The sequence below is a fragment of the Manis pentadactyla genome, chromosome 3 (genome assembly GCF_030020395.1).
Source record: "Manis pentadactyla isolate mManPen7 chromosome 3, mManPen7.hap1, whole genome shotgun sequence".
Taxonomy (NCBI): domain Eukaryota; kingdom Metazoa; phylum Chordata; class Mammalia; order Pholidota; family Manidae; genus Manis; species Manis pentadactyla.
In genome coordinates this window covers 132,497,080-132,523,315 of record NC_080021.1, presented here as the reverse complement: position 1 = coordinate 132,523,315, position 26,236 = coordinate 132,497,080, and the positions used below count along the sequence as shown (strand labels likewise).

Below are 26,236 nucleotides of genomic sequence, written 5' to 3'. Positions count from 1 at the left end.
TTTGAGATCCACCTGTTGTGTTCCTGCAGTGGGCCTGGGATAGGAGAAGGCTGGCAGGGCCTGAAGGGTGTCACCAAGGGCCAAGGAATTAATACCTGATGTCCCCTTCCTTTAGCTTTGTCCTTGCTTCTCCCTCTCTGTCGCAGGGACAGGGCACTTCCCAGCCTGACCACAGGATTCCTCGTGTTACAGGCAAAGAAGAAAGGCAGGGGGCTGGTAAGCACCCACCACGGAGGACCAAAGCCCCCACCCAGAGGGCCCCTGCCAGCCAGGGACTCCAAACCACGTGTGAGCAGTGCCCGTGGGTGGCAGGTTGTGGTTGGGGGACAGCTGGAGAGACTGAGTGGGCAGTGGTGTGGCCGAGACAGGTTTCAGTGGCAAGTTACAGGCCAGAGGGTGGCCTGCAGTGGGAAGTGAGTTCTGCCATGGCAGCAGCCAGGCTCTGTGTCCAGTAGCCACCTATGGCTGGACTGTAGCGGACAGTGCCCTACACAGCCCTGTATCGTGTCCACCTGTCCCCATCGTTGCACCAGTCTGAGCAGTTATTGAGTACCTGCTGGTTGCCTAAGCTGCTAATTTGTTGGTTTATTCAACAAGTGGTTTCCTTTCTCTGTGTGAAGGTCTGGCTTGGGGAAGGTGGAGGTGTCCTTGCTGGATGTGCTCAGTGGAGCTGGCCCGCCAGGTGGGCTGCGCCGTGCCCTGGGGGTGGGACCACGGCGCTGCCCGGCCAGGAGAACGGGAAGGCCATGTGGCCCAGCCACCCGCCCGGATGGCGGAGCTTGGCGGAGAGGAAATGCTGACAGCCACCAGGGAGTGGACAGGTTTGGGAATGGTTCCCATCGACGGTGAGAGAAAACACTTTCCAAGTCCATTTGACATACAGCGTTTAGTAGGACACCAAACAGTTACCGCTGAAGCTGCTCCTCCGGGTTGCAGAGGTGGGCAGGAGAGCAGGGGTGCGGGCGCCCTGGGAGTGCCTGCAGCTTTCCGCGCCCGGGAAGGTGTGGGCGCTTGTCTCTGAGGTGCCTGGCTGCGTCTGCAGGCCGCTGTGCCACCATGTCCAGCAGCGCGTGCCAGGAGCCTGCTCCGGGCCTGCCTTTGGACAGGGGCCTCCTGTGGGCTGAAGTGGCCATCACTGTCCGCCTTCTTCTGGCTTCCCTTCTGAAGAGTGATGTTGAGCCCTTTCTGTGTGCACTTGGCAGTTGGCTGGCCAGCCTTCTTTGGAGAAATGTCTGTGCATGTCTTCTATCCAGTTTTCCTCGGGCTGTCTGTTTATTATTGGTTCTGGCCTTGCCATCCCCTTGAGGTGGTAGGTGAAGAGCCTGGTGACACAGGCTTGAGGTGGAGACAGGGAGGCAGAGGCCTGAACTGTCCTCTCCCTGCCCGATGTGGGCTTGGCATTCCCCAGCCCCCGTGAGCCACTGCTGTCCCAATTCTCTTCACTTTTGCCATAAATACATTTTTTAAGAAAACTGGGAGGAAGTCTATTTACCCAACTAAAAGATTTACCATACTCGATTGGTTAAAGACTCTGAATCTGCGTAATGTTTTTATTTGAAGTCCACTTTACCTTCCCCTCTTGGTGAGGTCATAGGAAGCAGAACTGAGGTCAGGGGCTTGGGTTAAGCCTACCTTTGCCTCCCCTCTCCGCTGGCAGGTGGAGGACTTCAGTGGGCTGGTGGAAGCAGCTGAAATAAGGATTAATGTTGCCAACTGTCAAAGGGAACAAGTTCCTCCAGAGCCTTAACTAAGTTGCTATTGTAGGAACCCAGGCACACATTTGGTAAGAAGAAAAAAATTAAACGAGGCAGTTAACACGTGAAATGATCCTCTGAGATCTCTGAAAACATCAATACTGGGGCAAGGTGGAGGTGGAGGAATAATATTTGGAAGGTCATGAATCATGTTAGCTGCTCAGACGGTCCTCTCTGCAGAGACAGGGTGGTGCCTGTGGGTTCTATTGAGCCATTTTTTTATGAGCTGGCCTTGAGCTTTAATATGAATTTATACTGGATCAATTTGGTATTTAAAGAAAGAATGGAGTCAAGGAAAGTAGGCTCGTGGAGGAATCCAGAGCCGTCGTGGTATGAAGTGGGGCTGAGAAGTTCTGGTTGCCTGAGAAATCAACTGTTTAAAAGCAAAGGGATCATGTATAAAAACATCAGTTATCAGTAGCAACCATTATCACTTCCTGAGTGCCCATTTAAGAGCAAAGTGTTGCCGTGGGTGACAGGAAGTTCGTTTTTGATGTCCTGTTTATCCTTAGAGATTTTCCAGTGTATCTGGGAAGCTAGGCTCCATACCTTAAAAATGTAAAATCGTCAGTAGTGACTATGACAGAGGAGGGCCTGGAAAATAGTCTCAGGGGATGTGGACTGCAGGGAGAGGTCGCCCTGAGGGGGGAACCAGGAGAGATCTGGGAGTGGCCATGACACACCGCCATGGGCCAGACGAGGGCCAGGGGGTGCTGATGGCTAATTCTGCCATAGTTTGTTTTCAACTCTAGTCACCTGGAACGAAAGAAATTTTTGGGAGATAGATCTGACCACACAACTTTGTGCATGGAACATTGGCAAGTACTTCCTGCTCTTTTTACTTTAACAAAGTCACTGAAATTGGTGCCCAAACATGAAGTCTTGCTTTCAAAGCGTCCAATTCATGGTTTTTGGGATAGTCACAGAATCGTGCTGCTGCACTGCTGTCAGTTGCAGGACAGACCCTCCCTTGCGTCTGCTTGAAGAAGAGATGAGTTTGTTCCATATAAGATAGCCTGTCTTTGGCTATCTCAGCCTACAGAAATGGCAAACGCATACATTCCTGCTTTGAAACATTTGTCTTAAAAGACCTCCTGAAGGCTAGTAAGATTTTCCCTCCACCCTAAAAGTGTTTGTGTCAGGAACCCCAGGTGTGGAGAAGAGCTGAAGGGGACTTACAGGCTGCCCTGGGATCCCTGAAGTCCCACGGGGCTTCAGGGACCCCATGGTGCTGTGGCCTTGTGCGATTTGGCTTCCTAGGGGAGTGGCAGGAGGGGACAGTAGGATTGCTGCCCGTGGGCTATGGGGACATGGATTTCAGTTTGACGCAATGGGGAACTTTCTAGTTACAAAGCAGCCTGAGCAGTGAGCTCTGTGCTGGGACCAGGTGCCACTGGTGAGCCCGAGCAGAGAGGTTTGGGTGGGAGGGGCTTCTGCTTACCTGTCCAGGTGATCTCCTGAACACCCCACATGCCCCGGGCTGCTCCACACTAGCCACGTGTATATGCATGCTGTATACATGTGTTTTATTTTGTATGTACCTGAAGGCATAATTCTGTTAGCTGGAATGAACAGTATGAATTGCTGCCTTTGTAAGTGAAAAATGATTGACTGTTGAGTGAAAGAAACCAACCTGAGAAAGCTACAGGCTGTTCATCCCAACTGCATGACATCCCAGAAGGGGCGGATCTGTGGCAACAGAAAGATCGGTGGTTGCCAGGGCCCGGCGGCGAGGGATGAACAGGTGGAGCACCGCGGATTTTTAGGGCAGTGTAACGGTAGGTACATGATTTATGCATCAGTTAAGACTCATGGAGCTTTATAATAGCCCAGAGAGGGACCCTGGATGTAACAGTGGGCTTCAGTTAACCAGTCTGTCCGTATTGGTTCATCTGTGTAACAAATGCACCACCACTAATGGGAGCAGTAGGTGACAGGGTGCAGTGGGAAGGGGGCCCTGGAAATCTGTACTTTCTGCTCTGTTTTTCTGTATACTTGCTCTAAAAAATAAAGTCTATTATAAAAAATGGTTGAATGGCAGCAATGTTGTACGATTCAACCTTCTCTTAGATTCCTTTCTTTTCAATAATAGTCACTTTATGTGATTCATATGCTCCAAGATTCACCATCTTAGAGTTACAATTCAATGATTTTTCATACATTCCCAGTGCTGGGCAGCCATTACCACAGTCAGTTTCAGGATGTGCTCGTTACCCGCCAGAGAAACCCTGCACCTCCCTCCTGGCACCGACCGTCTACTTTCTGTCTCCACGGATTATCTGTTCCAGATACTTATTAGTGGAATCACACAAAAAGTACAAAGAAAATAATTTAGATCATTTTAAATTCACAGAAAAAGTACAAAGATGGTACAGAGAGTTCCTATACCATACTCTCCGTTTCCCCAGTTATTAACATGGACATTAGTATAGCACATTTCTCAAAATGAATCACACCGAAGTCCATCCTTTATTCATCTGTCCTGAGTTTTTGCCTAATGACCTGTTGCATTCCAGGAGCCCAATCACATTAGTCGTCACGTTTCCTTAAGTTCCTCTGGGCCGTGACAGGTTCTCAGACTTTGTTTTGATGACCATGCCAGTAGTGAGGTGGTCTGGTGTTTGTCTCGGGTTGGCTGGGAATGAAGTCCACAGAGGCGGAGCGTGCCGCCCACCTCCTGCGCACGGTTCTTGCGCCTGCGCGGCCGGCGCTGGTGACGTCCACTGTGCGCCTCCTTCCCTTCTTGTTCTGTCCGTCCCAGTGAGGTACCGCATTTGGTTTCTGTTTTCATCCATGGGTGGGCACGTGACTTGTTCCACTGTCCGGCTCTCACGAATGGTGCGGCGGTGAACAGGGTGTACCAGCGGCTGTAGGACCTACGGTTTCAGGTCTTTGGGGTGTCTGCCTAGGAGTAGAATTGGGTGTCATGTGGTAACTAAACCGTTTGGAGGAACCTTCCAGCCTGTACCCGTGGAGTCTACACCGTGTTCCTCTCCCACCACAGTGTGCGAGGGCTCCGGTTTCCACACACATTCGCCAGCAGTTGTCACTGGTTGTCTCTGGAGGACCCTGTGTCTGAGGGACCCAGGGTCTGGCCCTTTGGAATGACGCCTGTGCATTTTCTGTGCCCTGGAGGTGGCAGTGGGCCTGGCCTGAGAAGCAGCAGTGAGCGGGCCCTGTGCCTCCGTGGGAAGGTCGGGAGGGGCGGCGGATGCCGCGGCCCGGGTCCCCCTGTGCGGCTTCTTCGTGCTGCTCATGTCTCTCGGCACACGGAGGGCTCTGGAAGGTCCAGAGGTGCTGCCCACCGGTGCCGCCAACGGCGAGGGCATGGATCTTCCCACCGTGTGCTGCATGATGAGCAGTGTCCCCAGATCAAGCCTCCGTGCCTTTTTCAGTGACATTAATTGTCTGCTCGAAACCTCCCTCCTGCCAATTTCTCTTCAGGTAAGTATCTGAGTCTTGGATTCTTCCTCCTGAGTTGATTTTGATAGTAGTGGCTGAAGAGCCTAGGACGAAGAACCCTGCAGAGCAGCGGTGGTGGTGGTGGTGGTGGTGGGACGTGCCAGCGTGGGAGACAGCACGGATTCCGGCGGAGGAGGGAGTGTGGAATCCGTGCCAGACCAAAGTGTGGCTCTTACACTATTTAAGGGAGCAATGAAGGAGGCAGAGGGGTCAGGAAATTAATGACCATCGACTGCGATGGCTGGTGATAGAGCAGATAAGAACACGAGTAAACATGTGGGATTAATTTTGGAGCCTCTGGGAAGGAGTGAAGCGAAAGATTTGTGGAAGAACACAGGGTCCCGTGGGTTATTCTGTTACCACAGACTCGGAGGCAGCGAACACTTTGGGTCAGAGGAAGAACCCTGGGCACGAGAAGCCTGTTCCTTCTAAAGGTCGGAGAGGGTCTTTCTGCCACCACTCACGGTTTTCTTCCCCCTTCGTGTGTTTCTTGGGAGAAGGCGGCGGGTAGTTTAGGGTTACTCTGGAGGAGGGCGGTGACCAGTGAGTCTCTGGGAAGGGGTCGGGGCTGGGAGGGATGGCTGCTGATCCGAGGTTCATGGGCAGGGCACTGCACTTGGGAAATGCTTGGCCAGATTGAAGAATTCACCAACAGCAATTTCCCCTGAACAGAGTAAGCTAACAGGACTTGAAATCCATCTGACACTATTCATAACTTTGTGTTTCTCATTTCATCTTGGAATTACTGACCCCAGGCAAGACCATGGAGGGATTCCAGGTGCCAAAACGATTAGTGGCCAAGAAGACGCATTTCCAGGATTTGATCAGATGTGCATGGGCTCCTAGGACAGAATCAGCTTGCTGTCCTGGTCGATCCCGAGTGGTGGCAGTTGTTGTCAAGATGAGACTTCACACACAGCCCAGAAGCTGCTGGGCTTCCTCATGCGGGCTTCAGCTGTCTGCAGATACATTTGGGATATTGTCGAGTTATATCTGGTAGGAAGAATAAAAATATCCACTAGAAGCTGACCTAATGAGCTGGAATGCGCTAGTTTGTGCCCTGAGTTCTTAGCTTATAAACTTGAAGTTGATTTGGCTCTGTGTGTAGCTTCCCTCCTTCCTGGGCCTGGCTGGGAAAGAGGCCTGCCCTGCCCGTGGGGCACCACCTGGCAAACAGGCAGGTAGGCCTCTGGCTGGAGGCCGGTCACACTTCTGGTCGACCGGTGAGCCCCAGCCTGAGTGGTTCTGGGTAGGTGTACAGAGTTCTGGCTAGGAGCCCTCCAGAGAGCATGTGTAGTCTTACTTTGTGAAAGCCTTCTTTGTTTCTTAACGTTTAAAAAGTTGTGGTTACATATATAAATAAACTTACCATTTTAACCATTTTTAAGTTCACTGGCATTAAGCACATTCACATTGTTATGCCTCCATCCCCACTGTCCATCCTCAGATCTCTTCATCTTCCCAAACTGAGACTCTACCCACTAAACACAAACTGCCCACCTTCCCCCCACCTTCCCCTCCCCACCGCCGGTACCCATCATCCTACCTCTCTCTCTGTGGCTGTTCGAGGCACCTCATAAGTGAAAGCTTTGTGCAAATCAGATTTCTTAAACTTTGAAGACTGGTGAAAGCGTAGACTGGCTGAAACTGAGATTTCAGATAGTTTGGGAGAGAACTCCACCTGGGCTTTTAAGTTGTCCATGGGAAGCAGCTCATGCCCCTGGGGGATTTCCTATAGAACAAGAAGTGCCTAACACAGGATTCTGGGTGGAATCCCTCACCCTCACTGCCTTCTAGAGCCTTCTGTGGACAATTTTAGTTCTCGCCTTCCATTGTTGAAGTCCATTATTGGCTGCCTCAGTTGATGTCTCATTTTTAATTAATGGTGGGTCTTGGGGCAGCTGCTGGGAGTTCTGTCCTCTCTGTGGTCAGTTTTGTCCACTAAGTCTGGAGAAGGCAGCTGAAAAGTCCTAGTGAATTCTCCCAGCTGGTGCACCGTAGAATCCCATGCCGTTTTCGCTGACGCCGGACGTTTTTGTAGAGAGAAGAAACTAAACTTTTCAATGTGATTCATTCCAAAAAGTAAAAATCTTCTCGGTCTGAGTATCAAGTGTGGATCCTTGTTATCAGTGCTTGAAGGCTTTATGTCAGATGTTGTCATATGACAGATTTTTGTAGTCATTTTAAATTTTAATAAATATTGTCAGTTTTTCTTTTTAAAAGATGTACCATTTATACTCTTTGCTGGCCTGCCCATATTTATGATCTCAAGATAAAATTAAACTAAAGATCTAATTACTAATACAATGTGGGAAACAGAATATTAAAGAAGTATTACATTTAAAAATTGCTTGAGGAATACAGTTATAACTGATAAAAAGATCCTAAGTTTTCATCTATTGCATGTTTAATGGATGAAATAATTTTGTTGTGAAATATTTATCTGCCACATTCTTTCAAATACAGGGATTTTTGCTTTGACTTAAGAAGAAAGTACATCTGACAGAAGAATTCCCATACAGAAACACACACCTCTTTACTCTGAAATATTTCTAGATGTATGTGAAGGTTATAAAAATAGTACAGTTCCCTGCCTCTTCATCCAGCTTTCCCCCGTGTTCACATTATACATCAAAATGTCACATCTGTCAAAAGTAGGAGATTAACACTGGTGTGATAGTGTTAACTGAACCACAGACTGGATTTGAATCTTGCCAGTTTTCTCACTAATGCCTGTTTTTGGTCTGGGATCCAATCCAGGATCCCACATTTCATTTATTTCCTTCTTTTCTAATGTGTGTGATAGCTCCTCAGAATTGCCCTGCTTCTCCTGACCATGACACTTTTGCAGACATTAGCCAGTCCTTTTGCAGACTGGCCCTCCCTTGGGGTTCCTGTGTTTCCTTCTGGGGAGATTCAGGTGATGTGTTCTTGGCAGGAAGACAGCAGAAGTGATGGTGCTTTGTCTCGGGAGGTGCATGGTGTCCCCACGTCCCTCTGCTGGAGAAGTTAGCCTGATCACTTCTTTTGGGTGGTGTCTGCCAGGTTTCTCTGCTGGACGGTTTTTATTTTTCCCTTTTGGATTAGTACCTATCTCCAGGGAGATACTTTGAGACTATGGAATTACCCTGTTTCTCCTCATGCCTTTGTGTCCATTGATTTTAACAACCACAATAATTACTGTGGTTTTTGATTAGGTTGGCTTTGTTCCATATCTCTTCTATATGCAGCGATTGGAATGTCTACATTCAAAAGAGAGCATGTGTGGGGAACACTGAGTTTTGTCTGTTTTTAAAACGAGCAAGTGATGGGTTGAGTGGAGTCATAGTGATGGAATCCTTTCCTTTGTCCCAGATATTTGTTTGGAGACATCATTTAAAGTTAATGCATAATAGTGGTTTTAAGCATTTTTCCTTTGTTCTATTTTAAGTCACTTCCATTGTTCCATATTCTGAACAGTGTTACATGTTTTATGCATTAAAAATAAAGCCATATTTCTTGGAATATGAGTGTCTCTGTATTCAAAGCTATTTAAGTGTAGATTTCCATATGTGAAGTCAGTAGGTTCTCAGCCTGAGATTAGCACATATCTCCAGGGAGAGACTTTGAGACTGTGACATGCTCCGTAGTCTCATACATAGTTACAGATCATATATGTTTACATGTATACAGTATATATGGGGATGTGATATTAGCCATAGTAATAATAGTGCAGGAATTTGGCATTGGTTTGATCAATTTCTACTCCTGCCAGCAATGTTGCCAGCACCAAGCATGACCATTTTAAGCTTCTTTTTTTGCTAACTCGGCAAGTCGGAAATAATGAGAATCATAAAGCTTGAAAAAAAAAAAGATTATTGGAAGGAAAAGCACAGTATTTCTTTACTTTTGAACACAGTACAGTTTCCCGAGGGATCCAATCCACAGATGGAATGGGAGGGAAAAACCAGGTCCATTGCTGGTTCTTAATTCTGGAGTGCCAGAGGCAGGCGCGGCTCCTGAGGTTTTGGTCTTGGTTCCTGGTTTCCCGATCAGTGGCGGAACCTCTTTCCTTAAGAGGAGCCTTGCGGCTTTGGAGCTGGGAATGCGCGAGCACAGCCTCCCGCGTGCTGTCTCCTGGACCTGCTTGGACCACCTCCCGGGAAGCAGCTGTGCAGACGCTGACCCACCCTGCTCCCCGGAGGTAGGATGCACACATTTGACGCTTGTTGCCCCTGTGGGACAAGCGCTCCCAGGCTCAGAGTCCGAGACGGGTCACTGGAGAGGAAAAGCAATGCAAATTTAAGCCATTTTAATTTTCTCATCCGGAAGAAATCCTATAGGTTGTTTTTGGCAAAGTGGCATGCTGCATTAGGCCCCTGGACTCTGGCGCTCTGTAAATTACAGAGGCTTAGGGTCATTGTGGTTTCTCCTTAAATTCCTCTTGTTGGCATGATGCCGACGGCAGCCGGATCTGCCATGATGGGCTAATTTGGGGTGATGGGAGGGAAACGTTCCCACACCATCAGCAGGCTCCAACTGTCCGAGGTGTCAGCTTTATAGGTTTTCATAGTGAAATTATAAGGGGCTTGCATTTCTAGGAATTTGAGTCACTTTTCTTAATTGGCACCTTCCACTTGAAGTCTCAGTGCTGTTTGTTTTGGCTCTATTAGTGTTTTAACAGCTCGGTGGAGCTCATTTTGGATATCTCTTAAACCTGAGATTAATTTGATTGGTTCTTCATGTCAGTCAATAATCAATTATGAAGGAGCAGTGGAGGGGTGTTGAGTTTATTGTAAGCATCTCTCTTTGGCACTGCTATTGTTTGTGTCCCCATGGCAATGGTGTGCCCCAGATCTCTATGTAAACCCCCCGCCTGTAGGTCAGTACCTGCACCGGCCTACCTCATGGGGTCTTAGTCCTGGGACTTAAATGAGTTAATAGTTATAAAGCCCTTAGGACCGTGCTTGGCTTGTGGAAAGTGCTGGATTGGCATTTAAGATAACTTCTATAAAGCCTGTTTGTGCTCCTTGTTAAAAAGTCATTCAAAACTTAAATTTTTCCAAGTTAAATACTCTATTTAAAAAACTGTCTGCCTCCCCAGAGCTGGGAGACATTTTGGTGGATGTTTTCCACAGATCAGCTACCACAGCTCTTGAATGTGCCGTACCTGGGTGGCTCCGGGGCTGCATCTCCGGAGCAGACTCAGCCTCATGTGGGGTCTACCAGCCTGTTCTTCTGGGCATGGAGGGCATACTCCCTCTTCTCTCGTGACCATGACAGAGTCAGGGACTTGTTTCCAACTCCAGCCTCTCTTCACTCTGCCCCCCTCATTGCTCATAAACAGCAATGTCAGCTTCAGTTCCTAACTTTCCATGCCCCTGTTGCTCTGAACCGCCTTACCTAACCTGTCCCCTGCCTGCCGTGCCCTGCAGGCCCAGAACACCCGATGTCCAAGGCACTTTGGGGTGCCCTTCACAAGAGCCTCGAGGATGCTGAAGCTGCTGTGGAATCCAGAAGTGGCTTCCAGAAGCAGTGTTAGCATCTGAGAGTAACCAGCCTGCTTGTTGTGCCTGTCTTCCGTGCTGTGCTCCTGGTGGCTGGCCTTGGCTCCTTCCCTGAGTAGCACCTCAAATTAAAAGCTGTGCCTAAGAGCTTTTAGGAAGGTGCAGGGTTCGTTTAGGGAAGGACCCTCCTGAGCTCGCATCTGACTGTGCATCCTCCAGTCAGGGCACTTCATTCTCAGCCACTGTGATCCACATCTTGGTGAGGCTGAGACTGTCATTGGTCAGAAGAGGCCAATTTCTGGAAAAACCACAAAGCTTAATGTGAAAACCAGAAACTTGTCTGAGAAGAAAACAAAGGTCACCCTGCTTCATAGGGCCCCGCCCATGAACCCGAGTGTTCATTTGGAAGCCTCTTTGCCAAATTGAGCATCTGCGGTCTTCAGGTACATAACTCGGCCTGTGCCTATGCTAATGAACTCCTAATTCTCTGTTTATTTGCCTGGAAAGGGGATGGGCGCTCCCTGTTCCCACAGCCAGGTTCCCGGCTCCCCATTGTATCCCAAGTGCCCAGATGCACAGAAGACCCTTAATAACTCATCTGGGACTTTTAAAAAATCTTGAAAATTTTTTCATTGTGGTAAATTATACATAACATAAACCTGACCATTTTAACCATTCACTTCAAGCAGCTAAACAGTTAAGTTAAATAGCTCAGTGGTATTAAGTACATTGATGTTGTGCAACCATCCATCACACCTGCCAGTCCACAGAATGTTACCATCTTCCCAACTGAAACCACTAAACACTAGTCCTCCTCCCCAGCCCCTGGCACCCACCACCCGGCACCCACTGCCCTCTTTCCTGTCTCTGTGACTGTGGCTATTGTATGTACTCAGAGTGAGTGGAACCTTATGGGATTTGTCCTTCCGTGGCTGGCTGGCTTCAGTGCAGTGCCGTCAGGAGTCCCCTGTTCTGGGATGTGTTGTTCCTGAGGCTCGTGTCCACCGTAGATGTGTTCCTCATCTGTGTGTCTGTGCGTCTGCCCACGGACGCCGCTGGACTGTCGTGAAAAACGCTGCTGTGAGCACGGTGCCCATGTCGGGGCAACCATGCTTCGGTTCTCTTGCTGTCAGTCTTTCCGGTACCCAGGAGAGGAATGCCCACCGTGTGCTAATTCTGTTCTAAGTTCTGCTTCCTGGGGCTTTGCTGCACCACGGTGTTTGCAGTCTCTCAGAGTTATTTTCCTTAGAGTAAGCTAGGTCACAAACCCGGATGTTTCCCAGGCCACCAGACTCACTTTCTTTCCCTCCCTATGAACCTTCGCCCCACCCCCACTGGAGGCAGCGCGTGTGGGGGTGCGCAGGGGTGGGGCGGCACCCCCCTTCCCTCATGGCAGTCAGTGACTGTGAGAGGCTATGCTGGCAGGAGGCCCAGGAGCTGTTCTCACATCCTTTCAGAAAACTTGTGAAAGGATGACCTCTGCTCAGGGAGTGGAAGGTGGCCCCCTTAGACGTGAGGGTGGGTGGAAGGGCGTGGTGTGCACCGGGGGCCCTTCAGGGTGGCTGCTCCCTGTGTGGCTTTCTCAGAAAGTCGCTTCATCAGTGGCAGTGTGATCCCTTCTGATCCAGATCACCGTTCCCAGCCCTCTCTGTTCTTTGATTTTCCTTCTGCAGAGTCCACCTCCTTCCCTTTGGGAGTAACGGGGTGATGTCCTAGAAGACACTGGGCCTGGCAGCTGCCCAGACCCTCTGTGCAGCCCGCAGCAGGAGTGCAGGACACTGCATTCTTCACGTTCTGTCCTTATGAGTTGGGACAAATAGTCTGCATCCATTTCTGTTTGGAAAGGGCATTCAGACATTAGTGGGCTCCCATGGCACCCCATGATTGGAGGAGGGATCTGGGGTTTGTGATGTTCAACTTGTCATAAAAATGCATACTGTTCCCTGAGAATGTGAGGTCTGACCGTGTTTTGGGGTTTGTGAATCTGGCTTCCTGTGTAGGGTTTATAGATTATTATGCAGATTTCTCACGTACATGGGGTTCTGTTTGCTGCCCTGGGTCAGCCTCTGCCAGCTTGTCTCCCTTGACTTAAAATGAGACGAGAGCCAGTGGAGAGTGTTGCATGGGACAAGTTTCAGTCTTGCAGGATGAAGACCTTTTTTCATGGATGGTGGTGGTGATGGCCGCACACCAGTGTGAATGTACTTAATGCCACTCAACTGTACGCTTAAAAATGGTTCTGATGGTAGACTTTATTTCACAATTTTAAAACTCTAAAAAAAAGAAATGCCTAAAGTCTTGTTGGCACTGGGCTGGTAGGAAGCTGTGTAAGTCTGGAGCCTGCCGCTAACAGTCCTCTGCACTGGTTAGACCATCAGGGAAAGAACTAGTCAGTTTTCTCCCAAATCATTGCAAACCAGCACTTTTCTAAAGCATGAGAAAAAGAATTAATGGAAGAATGGACAAATGAATTAGATATAATCCATTTAATAATGAAAAGACCATAGGAGCATGCCTTACAGGAAAAAACAAGAAAAGCCCTTCAAGCTATGTAATACAATAAACATAGCTGAAGGGCTTTTTTTTAAAACCCCATGACAGTGTGCGGAAGAGCCCACTCTTCACTGGCTCCTGGGAAGCCGGATCGGGGCGGCACCAGCGCAGCAGTGAGGTGGGCCTCTGACTGCTCAGTGATCCAGGCGCCCTGCTACCACGGGCCAGTGGGAAGGCCACTCAGGCTTTGGTGGGAGCGCAGACAGCGAGCCCCCTCCATGGGTTCCTCTCCCAAAAATTCGCAGTCTTCTAAAAGGTTGCTGTGCACAGACTGTGTTCCTTTGGTCAGGGAGGAATTTGCCTTAGAAAATGGAAGTTTTGTCTTTGCTGAGTCCCAGGTGGGTATCCAGGATGACCTCCTGAGAAATCAGTCTCTCCCCAGGGAGAGCAGCCTGCAGCCCTGGGGGCACACAGGCTCCATCCCCCTGCCCTGCACCCCGCTTGAGGGGTTGGGGAGGCTGGCTCTGAGCATACCCATCCTCTTGTAGCCAGAGCTGAAGTTGCTGCTGACCACTGGTGCTGCTTCTCTGGGTGTGGTGTGCTTTAAAGCCTTCCTCTGAGTTTTACTTTATTAAAGTGCCTGCTCACAATTATTACTGTTTTTTTTTTAGAGGATTTTCTTCAAATGAACGGTGTTCTTCTTATTAATAATAGTTTTTTAAAACCAGCAATTCATAGCTGCACATAAATCTAGTCTGTAATTTTCTACACTTTCATTAATGTACAATCTTCTACTGGGTTCTAGAATTTCCCAGAGAAGGCTCTACTCTTGGTTCTTAAAAAAAGAAAAAGCATTCTCGTTGGCTTCCTTTCTTTGTTGATGGACTTTCTCTCCAGTTTCTTTACAGTAGCTGCCATTTCCATTTCCTCTTCTGAAAAGTGTGATGTTTTGCCACATCCACTCCTGCCTTCATCTCCCGTGTGGAACAAGGGTCTTTTAAGAAAGAAAAAACGTTGGGGCGCATGTCTGTGTGTGTGTGTGTGTGTGCGCGCGCACGCCTACTGGTGCACGAATGTCCATTGTACATTCGCATACGCGTGCATGTGTTCTGCGGCTATGAGCACAGCCCTGTCAGGCAGCAGGTGGCATGGAGTTCCCTTTTGTGTGCGCTGCTGCCTCGTTAGCTTGGAAGGAGGCCCCTAAAGCCATGGGCGACATCAAAAATGAGGTGGGGAGTGTGGTGAGCCGGGGGTGTCTGATTTTGGAGACTGGACCTTGTCAGCCTGGGAGGCACCTAAAGTGTATCTGGTTGCCCTCCATCCTCATGCCTTCCTGTAGGGCTGGTGGCTTCTGTGTAGAGAGGAGGCCCCACCCTGATGTCTCAAGGTCAGTGTGGCAGCTGGTATGCTGCCTGGACTCCTGCCTTGGTTTCCCCATTAGGCAATGGAAAGAGCTGAGACTTTTTACAGGGTGGGGGCATGTGGCCCAGGTTCTGCCACCCATTTCTGAAGGTGGCTGGAGGAAGACAGTGCCCCCCTGCCTGGCTAAATGTGCCCGATGCAGCATTCCAGGACCCTGGTTACTCATGCCACACCTGAGTGATGACAGATGCAGAGAAAGATCAGGCACCATCTGGGGGTCTCCTCGCCCCAGGGCCTGTTATCCTCCAGGTGGTCTATCTGACTGAGGGTTTCCACGGGGCTTTCACTCCTACGAGGTAGAGCAGCCTGGCCTCATGGCTGCTCCACCTTGTTTCCTGAATTCCCTTGAATGTGTAAAGCCATTCTCCTTTTAAAATATTTCAGCCATGCACTGACTGCGTGTTTGGAATCAAATTGGAATGTAGCAATGTCCCTTTCTATGGGCAAATCAAGTGTGGGTATTTAGTGCCATATCCTTTTTAGCCGACCTTGGTCTCAGTTGTGTTGATGAGCTCCTAGTGAGCCTGCTCTGCAGCTGGCTGAATCTGTTGTTAGTGCCTTTGTCTGCAGAACAACTCACCTTCTCTATAATGGGGAATGGGGTGGGCAGCACTGTCTTCTGGAACATCGACAAGTTGGGGGAAATCCAGTCTGGGGAAGGAGCCGATTTGCTAGCTGCAAGGAGAAAATTGTTCTCTTTATGGAGAACACTTTAGCTGAGGTGGTTCAGTCTACAAGTGTCTGCCTTTGAAGTATTCCATGGAAGAATTTGGAGACCTGGAACTGGCTTCATTTCTGACTTGAGAAGAGAAAGTATGGATCTACCTTGGGGGTACAAGCCACCCCAGTCTAATACACATTTATTTTGGGGGCTTTTGTTGCAGAAGGGAGAGGGTGCTTGGTAGTGGGAAGGACGGGGTTGAGCCCCTTCCCTTGGCTTTTGCAGCAAGCAGGGCCTGTAGCAGGTATGTCAGCCAGAATCTGAGCCCCCCACCCAGTGTCCGCCTGTCCCCTCCAGGCTGCCCACCAGTCCTTCCAGCCAGGGGCACATAAAAACTTGATTGCTCTCTCCAAGTGTCAGTAAAGCTCCTTTTCCTTGAATTCACACTTGGGGGAGAAGGATTTTTTGTATTTTGTTATTTTTGAGTATAAATTTTTTCTTTATGACTTTACAGTGATAGTATATATGTATCATAAAATTGGCCATCATAACCATTTTCAAGTGTACAGCTCAGTGGCATTAGGGATGGTAACAGTGTTGTGCAAACATACCCGCCATCCATCTTCAGAACTCTCCATCCTGCCATGCTGAAACTCTATCCCCATGAAACACTAAACCCCCATCTCTTCTCCTTTGCCCCTGGGAGCCACCCTCCCACTTTCTGTCTGAATTTTACTGCTCTACATACCTCCTGTAAGCAGAATTGTAGTCTCTTTCCATTGGTGACTGGCTTAGTGGGCTTGGCATAATGCCCTCAAGATTCATCTGTGTTGGAGCAGGGGCCAGAATTCCCTTCCTGATGATAACGGTTTTAAAATGGTCATTAATTTACTAGTGCAGATAAAATGTCACGTTAACTTCATCCTGAAGAAGCAGGGTTATATTTAAATGAGCTCAGCCATGTTCTTGGACCAGGGTGTCAGTGAGGCCCAGGCCCTGCCCCCAGGGTCTGTTGGGGGTGGGCCCTGAACATTGTGGCCCTGTGCATATAGAGTTAGGAGATCCCTAGAGTGGGCACCCGGATCAGCTTTTGCAGGGAACTTTCAGGAGGGGCAGCTGCCCGCCAGGAGTGGGGAGGCCTGGAGGCCTGACTTGCTGGCTGGGGCAGGTAAGGTGGGCCTGCTGCCCAGCTGATCCTGGAGGGAAGGGAGGGAAATGAGGGAGGGTCCTTGTGGGGAGGGTTACCTCATTCTGTGGACGACAAGTGCAGAAAATGGAGGGTTCTTCTTTGGCTTAGAAAGGAGGTGTTTCTGCCACGTAGGAAAGAATTAAAGAAAACATAAGGAAAACCTTAAAAGTAATTGCCTGTCACCCATTTCTCTTCACTTGTGTAGGAGCCCGTGTCTTGGTTATTTCCAGAGTATGGAGAATGCCAGTCAGCCACGTTGAGGTTGTTTCCCCATGGCCCATGGGAGGGGGTCCCACCTGCTCAGGCCTCCAGTTTGTGGAGGAGAAGGGGCTGAAGGCAGAAGGCCTTGGGGCTGGGGCCTTGAGTCAGTGGGGAGCTCTTTTGAGTTATTTTACCTTCCTGAGCCTCAGTTTCTACATCTGCAAAGTGGGCATGGTGGCCTCATTGTGTGGCATGGAGGGAATTGAGGGGGTGCTTGCAGTGGTCTCTTTCAGGAGTCTCACACTGTATCCGAGCACGCCAGTCTGGTGCAGGCTGGGAGAACAGAGCTGTCCTATGCCTCAGGCTGAGAAAAAGGAGCCCTTTTCTTCTTCACCCTCCACAGAGGGACAGGATGTGCTAAGCCAGCATTTGAAGTCACATGGAGCTTTTCCTTCTCTTCTAAATTGAGGGTGGTGGGGGATAAGCCGATGAAGTCATTGTAGGCCTGGTCACATTTGAAGCAACCTGTAACTGTCTCTTAGCTGTACAAGTTTGATGGCTTCCCACAGGCCCCTGGAACCGTCCACAAACGGGCAGCTTCAGGTCTGCATTTCGCATGGGTATAGTCGGATGTAGTATGATTCATACTGGATAGACTCTGTAATCCACCTGTTCATATGTGCCGTGTGATTGAACTGTCCTTATCTGTGGTACAGTTTGCGCCCCACATGGGTACATTTGGGCTGTCAAGTAAAACAGTTGGCTGGGACAGTCCTTGTTTCTTTACATTGAATCACAGGAATGTGGAGGAAGATGGGAGAACTCATGGGTGACGGCCCACTGTGCAGCTTTCCGAAATGAAAACCCTGTAGTTTTTAACAAAATCTGCCCAGAAAAGGGATTTAGCGATCTTGTACCTGATTATACAGTGTGCCTTTTCATTCCCAGAGTTTTGCTTCTTGGTTGTGCTTCAATTAATAACAGGTTCCTTTCTGAGAAACACATGTGCCCTCCTGTCCTAGAGGTTTTGCCTCCACAAGGGACTTATGTTCCTGTTTCCACAGAGTTAAGGAGCAAAGTAGGGAGTGTCTTAGTGACAGCTGTGGGGACATTTCCTCTAAGAAGCCAGCCTGTGGATTCTGAAAAGTCTTCACCTCATCTCCCCCCAGTGCCATCCTCCCTCCATCCTCCAGCTTCCCCTGTGGGCCATCAGGGCACCTGGGGCCCAGGCTGCGGGCTGTGGGCCTGTGAAGAGCAGGAGCCCCCAGGGCCTCCCTGAGCACCACTGCTGGTGGCCCAGCAGCGGGGAGCTGTTCTGGGCACCCCCAGTATTTACACCTTACCATCTTCCCCGGGGTCCTGGGCATGGCTGGCAGGCTGGCACCCCCAGCCTTTACACCTTACCATCTTCTGTGTGGCCCTGGGCACAGCCTGTAGGCTTCACTCGTGCTGCATCTTCCGTCTGGTTGATGCAGCTCCCAGCCCTAGCCAACTGCATGCTGGTGTGGGGTGGGACCTGCAGCCTTATGCCCCCTGGACCTGGGGTCTTTGGGTCATCTGTGGCTCATCTGGAGCCCAGGCTGATGACATGTGCTGGACCAACCCCTCCTGTCTCCATGGCTGCCTCTCAGCAGGGACCCCTGGGATGTGAGGCTGATCTCCAGGTGAAGTAGCCCTGGGCCCAGGCCGGACGCCCTTGGCCTCCAGGTCCTGGGGAGGTGCGTTCACAGCTGGGCTGCAGGGTTTATACTTCCGTGAGACGAATTCTTTGACTCAGGTTTCCTGGGTTGTGTGTGTGACCGTGCAGTGCCCACATGCACTGTATTGGAATGCATGGATGTGTGTGTCTAGTTTCCTGGTGTGTGTGTGGAGTCTATTGTGCGTATGTGTTTGCATGTGCGATGTGTGCATGTATGTGTAGTTTCCGAGTGTGTGTGTATGTTGTGTATTTGTGTGTTGGGTTTCCTGGTTTGTGTGTGTGTTGAGGTCGAGGTGGTGGGTGGGTAAAGGCATAGTTTAGGGACTCTTCAGGGGACCAGGTCTCTGGTGGATGCCTCACCCGAGGCACCTTTACCCCCATTCTGTGCTCCTAGGAAGTCACTTCCCAGGTGTACCAACTTGCCATTTACACATGTGCCTGAGGCACAGCCTGGAGGACAGAGGCCCAGCCTGTGGCCCCACTAGCAGTGAGTGCTAGCACCCCCTGACCAGGGTCTTGCTCTTCCTGCTGCTCCCAGATGTTTGCAGACCCTCCAGCTTGGCCCCCCTGTGCCTTTCCCACCTGATGTCCCATGTGTACCCAGCACCTGGTGCTGAGTTTAACCGACAAGGAAAAGGGGCTCTCCTGGGGCAGAACTGCCCTCTCCCTCCCTGCCTTGCTCTCTCCAGATGAGCCGGGTAGTCCCAGGAGGGGGTCTGAGGCGAGGGGACAGCGTGGAGCCAAAAGGAGGCCTGCAGGAGTGACAGACAGCCCAGTGTCGGGAAAGAGCAGGCCTTTATGTTGGTGGTAAAATGATTAGGAAATAAGAAGAAAATCATAGGTTTGGACAGAACATTGTTTTGTTTAAACTGTTCTAAGTCCATAAGGAAAAAAAAGGACCCTTGGAAGCCATTTAAAAGGGATTAATTACAACACTCCCGTGAACATTTTTCCACCTAGTTCACGGGTTTGAACTTCAGGGGGAAAGGGCCAGACAGGCTCTATTCCCGGTTCTGTTCCTCATTCCTCATTTGGATGAGGCAATTTCAATAATGGAAACAGAAGGGCAGGATGAGGAGAGGCAGACTGGTGGGTGACAATACTTGGTGATTTCAGTTCTGTCTGCTGCACAAGGTCCAGAAGGGGCCAAATCCTTCCAGAAGCTGAAGGGAGAAATCTGGAATTTGATCTCCTTGCAGGGAGAACGGAGGCTCTGAAGGTGGCTGAGTTCTGTTGGTTTTAAAGTAGTGTTTCCGAAGATAATCTTGACTGGGACAGAACTGTGGGGAAGCAGGGGGTCCAAGGTTGCATCTGGAAGATTCAGCGGGAGACAGAAGTCAGCGGCTATGAATGTGTCCAGTGGACTGGCACGTGTAGGCCGGATGGGGTGGCCTGGTGCTGCTTTTTCTTACAGATGACAGGACGCAGAGACCTGAATTTCACTTTTGGAGGGAGGAAGACAGATTTGAGGAAACTTTTCCAATAATGGGTTTTGATTTCTCTTGGACCCTACGGATTTTATTATTGTTTGCAACACAAACTTCAACATTTGTAAAAAACAGAGGCTGTTTGAATACGTGATTTGACATGGGCTAATGCTTTCCTGATATTGAATCAGTCTCACAGCTTCCGCAGGGCCCCTGGGGAGAGGCGCTGACTGGGGCTGGTGTGACACACAGGGACTTCTCTGTACCACTAGGTGCTTCAATCATCAATTAATGGATGGCTGGTTATTTTTTTAAATAGATTTTGTCTTTTAGAGCAATTGAAGTTCACAGCAAAACTGAGGGGAAGGCACAGAGAGTTCCCATATGTTACTTGCCCCCCATACGTGCACAACCTCCCCCATGATCAGCATCCCCACCAGACGGTGCATTTGTCACAGTTGATGGACCTGTTCCCTGCACCCCATACGTGCACAGCCTCCCCCATCATCAGCATCCCTACCAGATGGTGCATTTGTCACAGTTGATGGACCTGCCATGATACGTGATCATCACCCTAAGTCTATGGTTTGCACTGGGCTCACTCTTGGTGTTTGGACAGTTGAGTATAATGACATAATCTGCCTTTACAGTATCACACAAAATAGTTCATCTGCCATAAAAATCCTTGTTGCCTATCTATTTATCCCTCCACCCAAACCCCTGGCAACCACTGATCTTGTTCTTGTCTCTAGTTTTGCCTTTTCCAGAATGTCATAGAGTTTGGGTCATACAGTATGTGGCCTTTTCAGACTGGCTTCTCATTTAGTGGTGTACAGTTAAGGTTCCTTCATGCCTTTTCATGGTTCGATAGCTCATTGCATTTCAGTACTGAGTAATACTCCATTGACTGGGTGGGCCAGTTTGCTTATCCAATTACCTACTGAAGGACATCTTGGCTGCTTGCAAGTTTGGCAATTATGAGTAAACCTTCTGTAAAACGTGTATGTTTTTGCATGAACGTAAATTTGATTCAGTTCATTTGCTTAGATGCCAGGAAGTGTGACTGTGGGATTGGTTGTTAGGTCTGCGTAGTTTTGTAGGAAACCGCCAAACCGTATTCCAGAGTGGCTCCATCATTTTGCAATCCCACCAGCAATAAATGAGAATTCCTGTTGCTCTACATCCTTGCCAGCATTTGGTGTTGTTCAGTGTTTTGTATAGAAAGAACCTTCAGTGAAGAAATAATTGAGTATCCTAAAGGGACCAGAAGGGACAGAATTCCCTTTCATCCTCAGTTATAACAACGGAAATGCCCAGGGATATCCCATGCTTCTGGCTAGGGTCTTGGGCATATTTGGGGCACCTATAAGGTCTCTATGAGAATTTTCAAGGTTTGTGTTTTTCTGTTCAGTAGTTATCTTGTTATCAATCAGTTAGCAAATACACATCCAGGTTCCCTCTGCTTTTCGAGAAAGTTAATGTTACACCACTTTTTTTTTTTTTCAAATGTACAAAGTTGTTTATTTTTCTTGGCAATTTAAAAAATACATAACCATTTAAACTGAATACACATTAAGTTAGTGTTTTGTTTCCTTACTGTACAATTGCTATTATAAGGAACCCATTATTCAGTTAAAACCTAATATCATCAATTTTACCTGGCTTATTTTTCTCAACAGAATTAGTACAGAAACATATAATTTTGTTATCATTTTTTAAATGCTTAGAAAAATTATAATATCATAGTTCACATAAAACCCTTAAAAAATCTTATGTCACAGGTTATAGATGTTAAGGGTAAATGACAATGGCAGTCTTCTTTTAGGAAGAGTAATTCAATACTAAGCAGGTTACGTAAACATAAGAAACCACCATGATTTCTGGTACCAGACTGTAGCCATTTGCATGAAGTTCATCTCTCACATCTTAAAATGGTCTCAATTTCAACATAGATACCATGGCACAAAATTTTTAATCTAATGATTAAATCAGGTAAGTGATGGTAGTTAAAAATTGTAATTCTAAAATAAGGGACCCGATGTATTGCTTTATTTAAAGTGTGATGATAAAAAGAGAAAAATTTTAAATATAAATACCCAACTTTTATTTGTTGGATTCAGTTCCTTTACTGGACAGTTAAACCTATGATGTTGTTTTCTAATTCATACTTTGGAATTTCTTTTTGAGTTAGTCATAAAAATCAGTTTTATTTTGTATGTTTCACTTTATTTTAAATGGACAAAAACTATACCCTCTTTCACCACTGTTACTATTCTGAGTAAGTTTTTCTCCCCAAATCAACTAAATTCTAAGAAGAAAAAAATGATTACCATTATGTATTTTTAAAAAGTGAATGTAGATTTAAACACAAATTTGAAAACTGGAGTTCTGAAAATGTTTTACATGAAAGTTGTATCACTGGATTAAATGAGAAGCCTTAACTTAGGTATTTTTGAGGGTATAACACCCATTTAGTGTTTATGTTAATAATGATTAGCTTTATAATCATACCTTATTAACTCTTAAAATCCCAGAGAACAGTTAAGTGAGGAGCTTGGGGTGCCAGCAAAGTCTCTTGTCTTTCCTTAACATCGACACCAAGCATAACGTCCCATCCCTCTAGCTGCGAAACTTTCACATTTTCTTTTTTCATATTTCTTTTAAATACATTTTCCTGTTAGTCTATATTCAGTAAGAGCAAAAGTGCATTCAAGTCCCTGATCTAGTGATATTTTATATTTGTGGCACCCATCACCATAAGTACACATTAGCAATCTCTCACAGTATCAGTCTGTTGTTTCAAAAGGACTGCTTAAATGCTTGGTCTTATTTTTTCATGCTATCTAAAGATTTAAAAATTTTCCCCTTCGATTGGATATATTGCCTTAAAAAAAATGCAATCTTATGACCGATTAACCCACTTAGTAGTTACTTTCATTATGCTAAATCGAGCTATTCAGAAAACCATTAAAGTGAAAAATTTCCTCTACTTTCCAGTTCCATGAGTATGAGTATTAATAAGTGAATTATTCTTTCAAATTCCACTACTGTCATCTAATATTTAATCAATTTTAGAGTTGTTTATATCCCTTTTTGCTTCTGAGAGCCTGGCCCATTTCCATGCAAAAGGAGACATATATTAAGATTGCATACTGACTGTCCAATTTAGAAAAAACTTCTCAGAATAATGAATGCAAATTTCTAAAAACTGGAATGGAATTGTTTGGTCCCATGAAATTCCTTAATTTTAGATTTTATTGTAGTAAAACTACTTTCATCTCCCAAGTTTTATCTATAATGATAAATAATTTTCTCTAATCAAGTCTGAGTTTGGGGAATAAAACAAAGGAGTAATTTCTAAAATAGTAGCCTGCTGCTCTTCATTGTCATGCAATCAGTCTCACTGTCATCAATATCTCAACTATACTTTCTTTGGACCCTGAAATAAGTTGGACAATTCATCATCGGTACTTGAGAGTTTAACACTTGGAGGAAAAAAAAAGTGGTTTTGTGCAACCATATCTGGAATTCCAGTTTATCATTAAAAACATGCAGAGTGAAGATGATTATCTTCTTTTGATTCCTGTATGTCAGTGAGGAAGTCTACGTAAGTTCTTTACATTTTGGCAGATTTGTGCATATAAAAGGCTGCTTGGATTATAAATTTTCTCCTGGCTGGTACTGTGGCTCTGTAGCAGTGAAGTAGTCTTCCAAGAAGGACTGAATATATTCAAATGTTGGTCTTTCATCAGGGTCTTTCTTCCAACAAAGATTCATCAATTCATGTAGAGATTCTGGACAACCCTGAGGGCAAGGCATCATATATCCTCGTTCCACCTGTTCCAGCACTTCATGGTTTACCATGCCTGGATATGGCACTCTGCCCTTTGTTACCAGCTCTGTCTGCAGAATTCCAAATGACCATACATCAGACTTTATTGTAAATCGACCATATAGGGCAGCCTCAGGAGCTGTCCATTTGATTGGAAACTTTGCACCTTGTCTTGACGTATATTCATTGTCTTCAATTAACCTTGCTAATCCAAAATCTGCTATTTTGCTATTTTGCCTACAAGATTTTCTCCTACAAGAATATTAGCAGCCCGAAGATCTCGGTGAATATAATTCATTCTTTCAATATATGCCATACCATCAGCAATCTGAGCAGCCATATCAACCAGTTGTGGGAGCTTCAAATACTTTCCATCTCCCTCCTTCAGGAATTCTAACAAACTGCCTTTTGACATAAATTCAGTGACAATGTAAATTGGCTCTTCAGAAACAACAGCATATAGTGGAATAAGTTTATCATGTCTTAATTTTTTCATTATCTGAGCCTCTTGAAGAAAAGCTTCTGGCATCATTGTACCTGGTTTTAGTGTTTTGATTGCTACTTTTGTGGTTCCATCCCATGTTCCCATCCATACTTCACCAAAACATCCTTGTCCTAGTTTAACCTCTAGTCGTAAAGATTCTCGAGGGATTTCCCAAGCATCTTTTGCTAGACCTTGAGTCTGTGGTTTCACAGTTGGACACACAGTTGTTAACTTATGGCATAAACCATCAGCATGTTCTGTGTAGTGCTTAACCAATTTCTGCAGAGTATCAAACTGTGCTCTAGTTGTGATATAGTATCCACCGTTGTCAAGTTTCCTAATTTTGTAGTGTTTTACATTGTCACCCCTTACCTCATCCCAATCACTTATAGAGAGGGAATAAGCACCTTTAGTAGTTTCACTCTCTCTTACTAAGAAAATGCCTCTTTGATTCCCAGGATTCAAAAGTAATCTTTCAGCATCTTTTCTCCCCATTTTGCCAAAATACCACTCTTCTGCCTGAATGGAATCTGCAGGGGCTACATAATTGCTAGGGATATAGCCATTCTTTCCTGTAGCAATTGATCTTGCTTCCCACCAGTCTCCTTCCGTATTGTTAATTATTTGAAATCTTTCACCCTTCCTAAATGAAAGGTCTTCCGAAGTTCTAGCTTCATAATCATATAAGGCCACAAATATAGTAACACCACCTGTTAAACCAGCAGGGTAGGAACTTTGCACCATTGAGAATGAGGAAGATGCTCCTCCAAAGGGCGTCACCCCTGAGAATCCTCCAAAAGGTGTTATGGAAAGACTGCTAAAATTAACATATGTTCCCTTTGCTGAAGAGGATGGTATCACTGCAGTGTGCTCTGCTCCATAATGGCTGACACTTGTACTGACAGGTTCTGGAGTGTTTTCAGTTCTGTATTTAATGGCTGGACTTTTGTTCTCTTTACTTTTAATGCAGCCCATTATCAAATCTGCCCTCCAGCCGCGTTCGCATGAGTTGCTGCGGCTGCAACTCGGGTAGCGGGGAGGGGGCGGTGGGCGGAGGCGAGGCCCTCGGGGCCCTCTCCGTCCTCCATCTCCGCGTCCCGAGCGCCCGGCGGCAGCGACGAAGGCACGGCGGGCCCCGGACTCGCTACCTCAAGAGGAGGGAATTCCCGGGCTCCCCACCCCTCGGCCTCACTCTCCACCTCCTCCCGGCGCGGCTCCCGCCTCGCTCCCGGCTCCGCCCCGGGGGCGGGACTACACCACTTTGTTTTTACAAAAGATCTGCATTAGTACCTGTTTTCACTAACCAAAAGAAATCTGAAGAGGATTTTCACTTCTAGAAAAAAAGGTGGAAGCATTCAGTGTTGGCTTTGCAGTAAGCGGTTAGAGAGGCAGCGAGAGGGGCCTGCGCAGCTCCTGGGGAACTACGCTCAGAATCTCAGCACCCAGCCCCGGAGCTTGGAGCTGTCTGCGATCATCTGTGCTTCATCTCGATTTATTCTGTGTATCCATTCCCAAGATGTGTCCTAAGGTACCAGGAAAGCCTAAGAGAGGATATTTTTTGGAGTCTGGGAACACTAACATTTTTTCCATTAAATTAGTGGTAATTATCTCTTTGCTTTATGCCATTTTGGCTTATGAAAAGTTTCATAGGCACACATTACTTTTGGATAGTGAGGGGAAACCTGTGTTATGATGTCAGTGGAGATCAAGTGAGCCTGAGGCACATTGTGCAAATGGAGGTAGGAAATGAGGGACAGAAACACTGGATCTGTGGAAGAACTTCTGTGGTGGAGAGAAAGGCTGGTTGCCGAGGCCCTGAGGTTGGAATAAGCTTGGAAATGCTGGGGGAGCAGCACAGAGCCTCAGTGTGGCGGGGAGGGGTGCTGGGGGAGCAGGTCAGGCTGGGAGGGCTTTCCAAGCCACAGTAGGTAGTTAGACTTTATTCTGCATGTGCTAGGAAGTTTTGGAAGGCTTTGAGCAGAGGAATGTTCTGATCTGGTTTTATGTTAAGAACAGCCTGCCCAGAGTCGAGCCAGAGTGTCAGGAGATGGTGCTCAGTGCCGGGTGTCTAGCCTCGGGGCTGGGCCATTCTACTTCCTTTCAGTGGTGGGCAGGATGCTAAGGTG

At 47.4% G+C, this 26,236-nt stretch overlaps 2 protein-coding genes across 3 annotated transcripts in view; one reads left to right on the top strand and one right to left on the bottom strand.

Moving 5' to 3' along the window:
- ROR2 (receptor tyrosine kinase like orphan receptor 2) overlaps positions 1-26,236 on the top strand; it is a 216,905-nt gene that overhangs the window by 24,674 nt on the left and 165,995 nt on the right. The window lies entirely within an intron of this gene.
- On the bottom strand, positions 22,954-25,323 carry LOC118917155 (tyrosine-protein kinase Yes-like). The gene is given in 2 exon segments (XM_036894645.2): positions 22,954-23,862; positions 23,865-25,323. Coding segments are annotated over 2 exon segments (1,632 nt in total). The 5' UTR covers positions 25,086-25,323; the 3' UTR covers positions 22,954-23,451.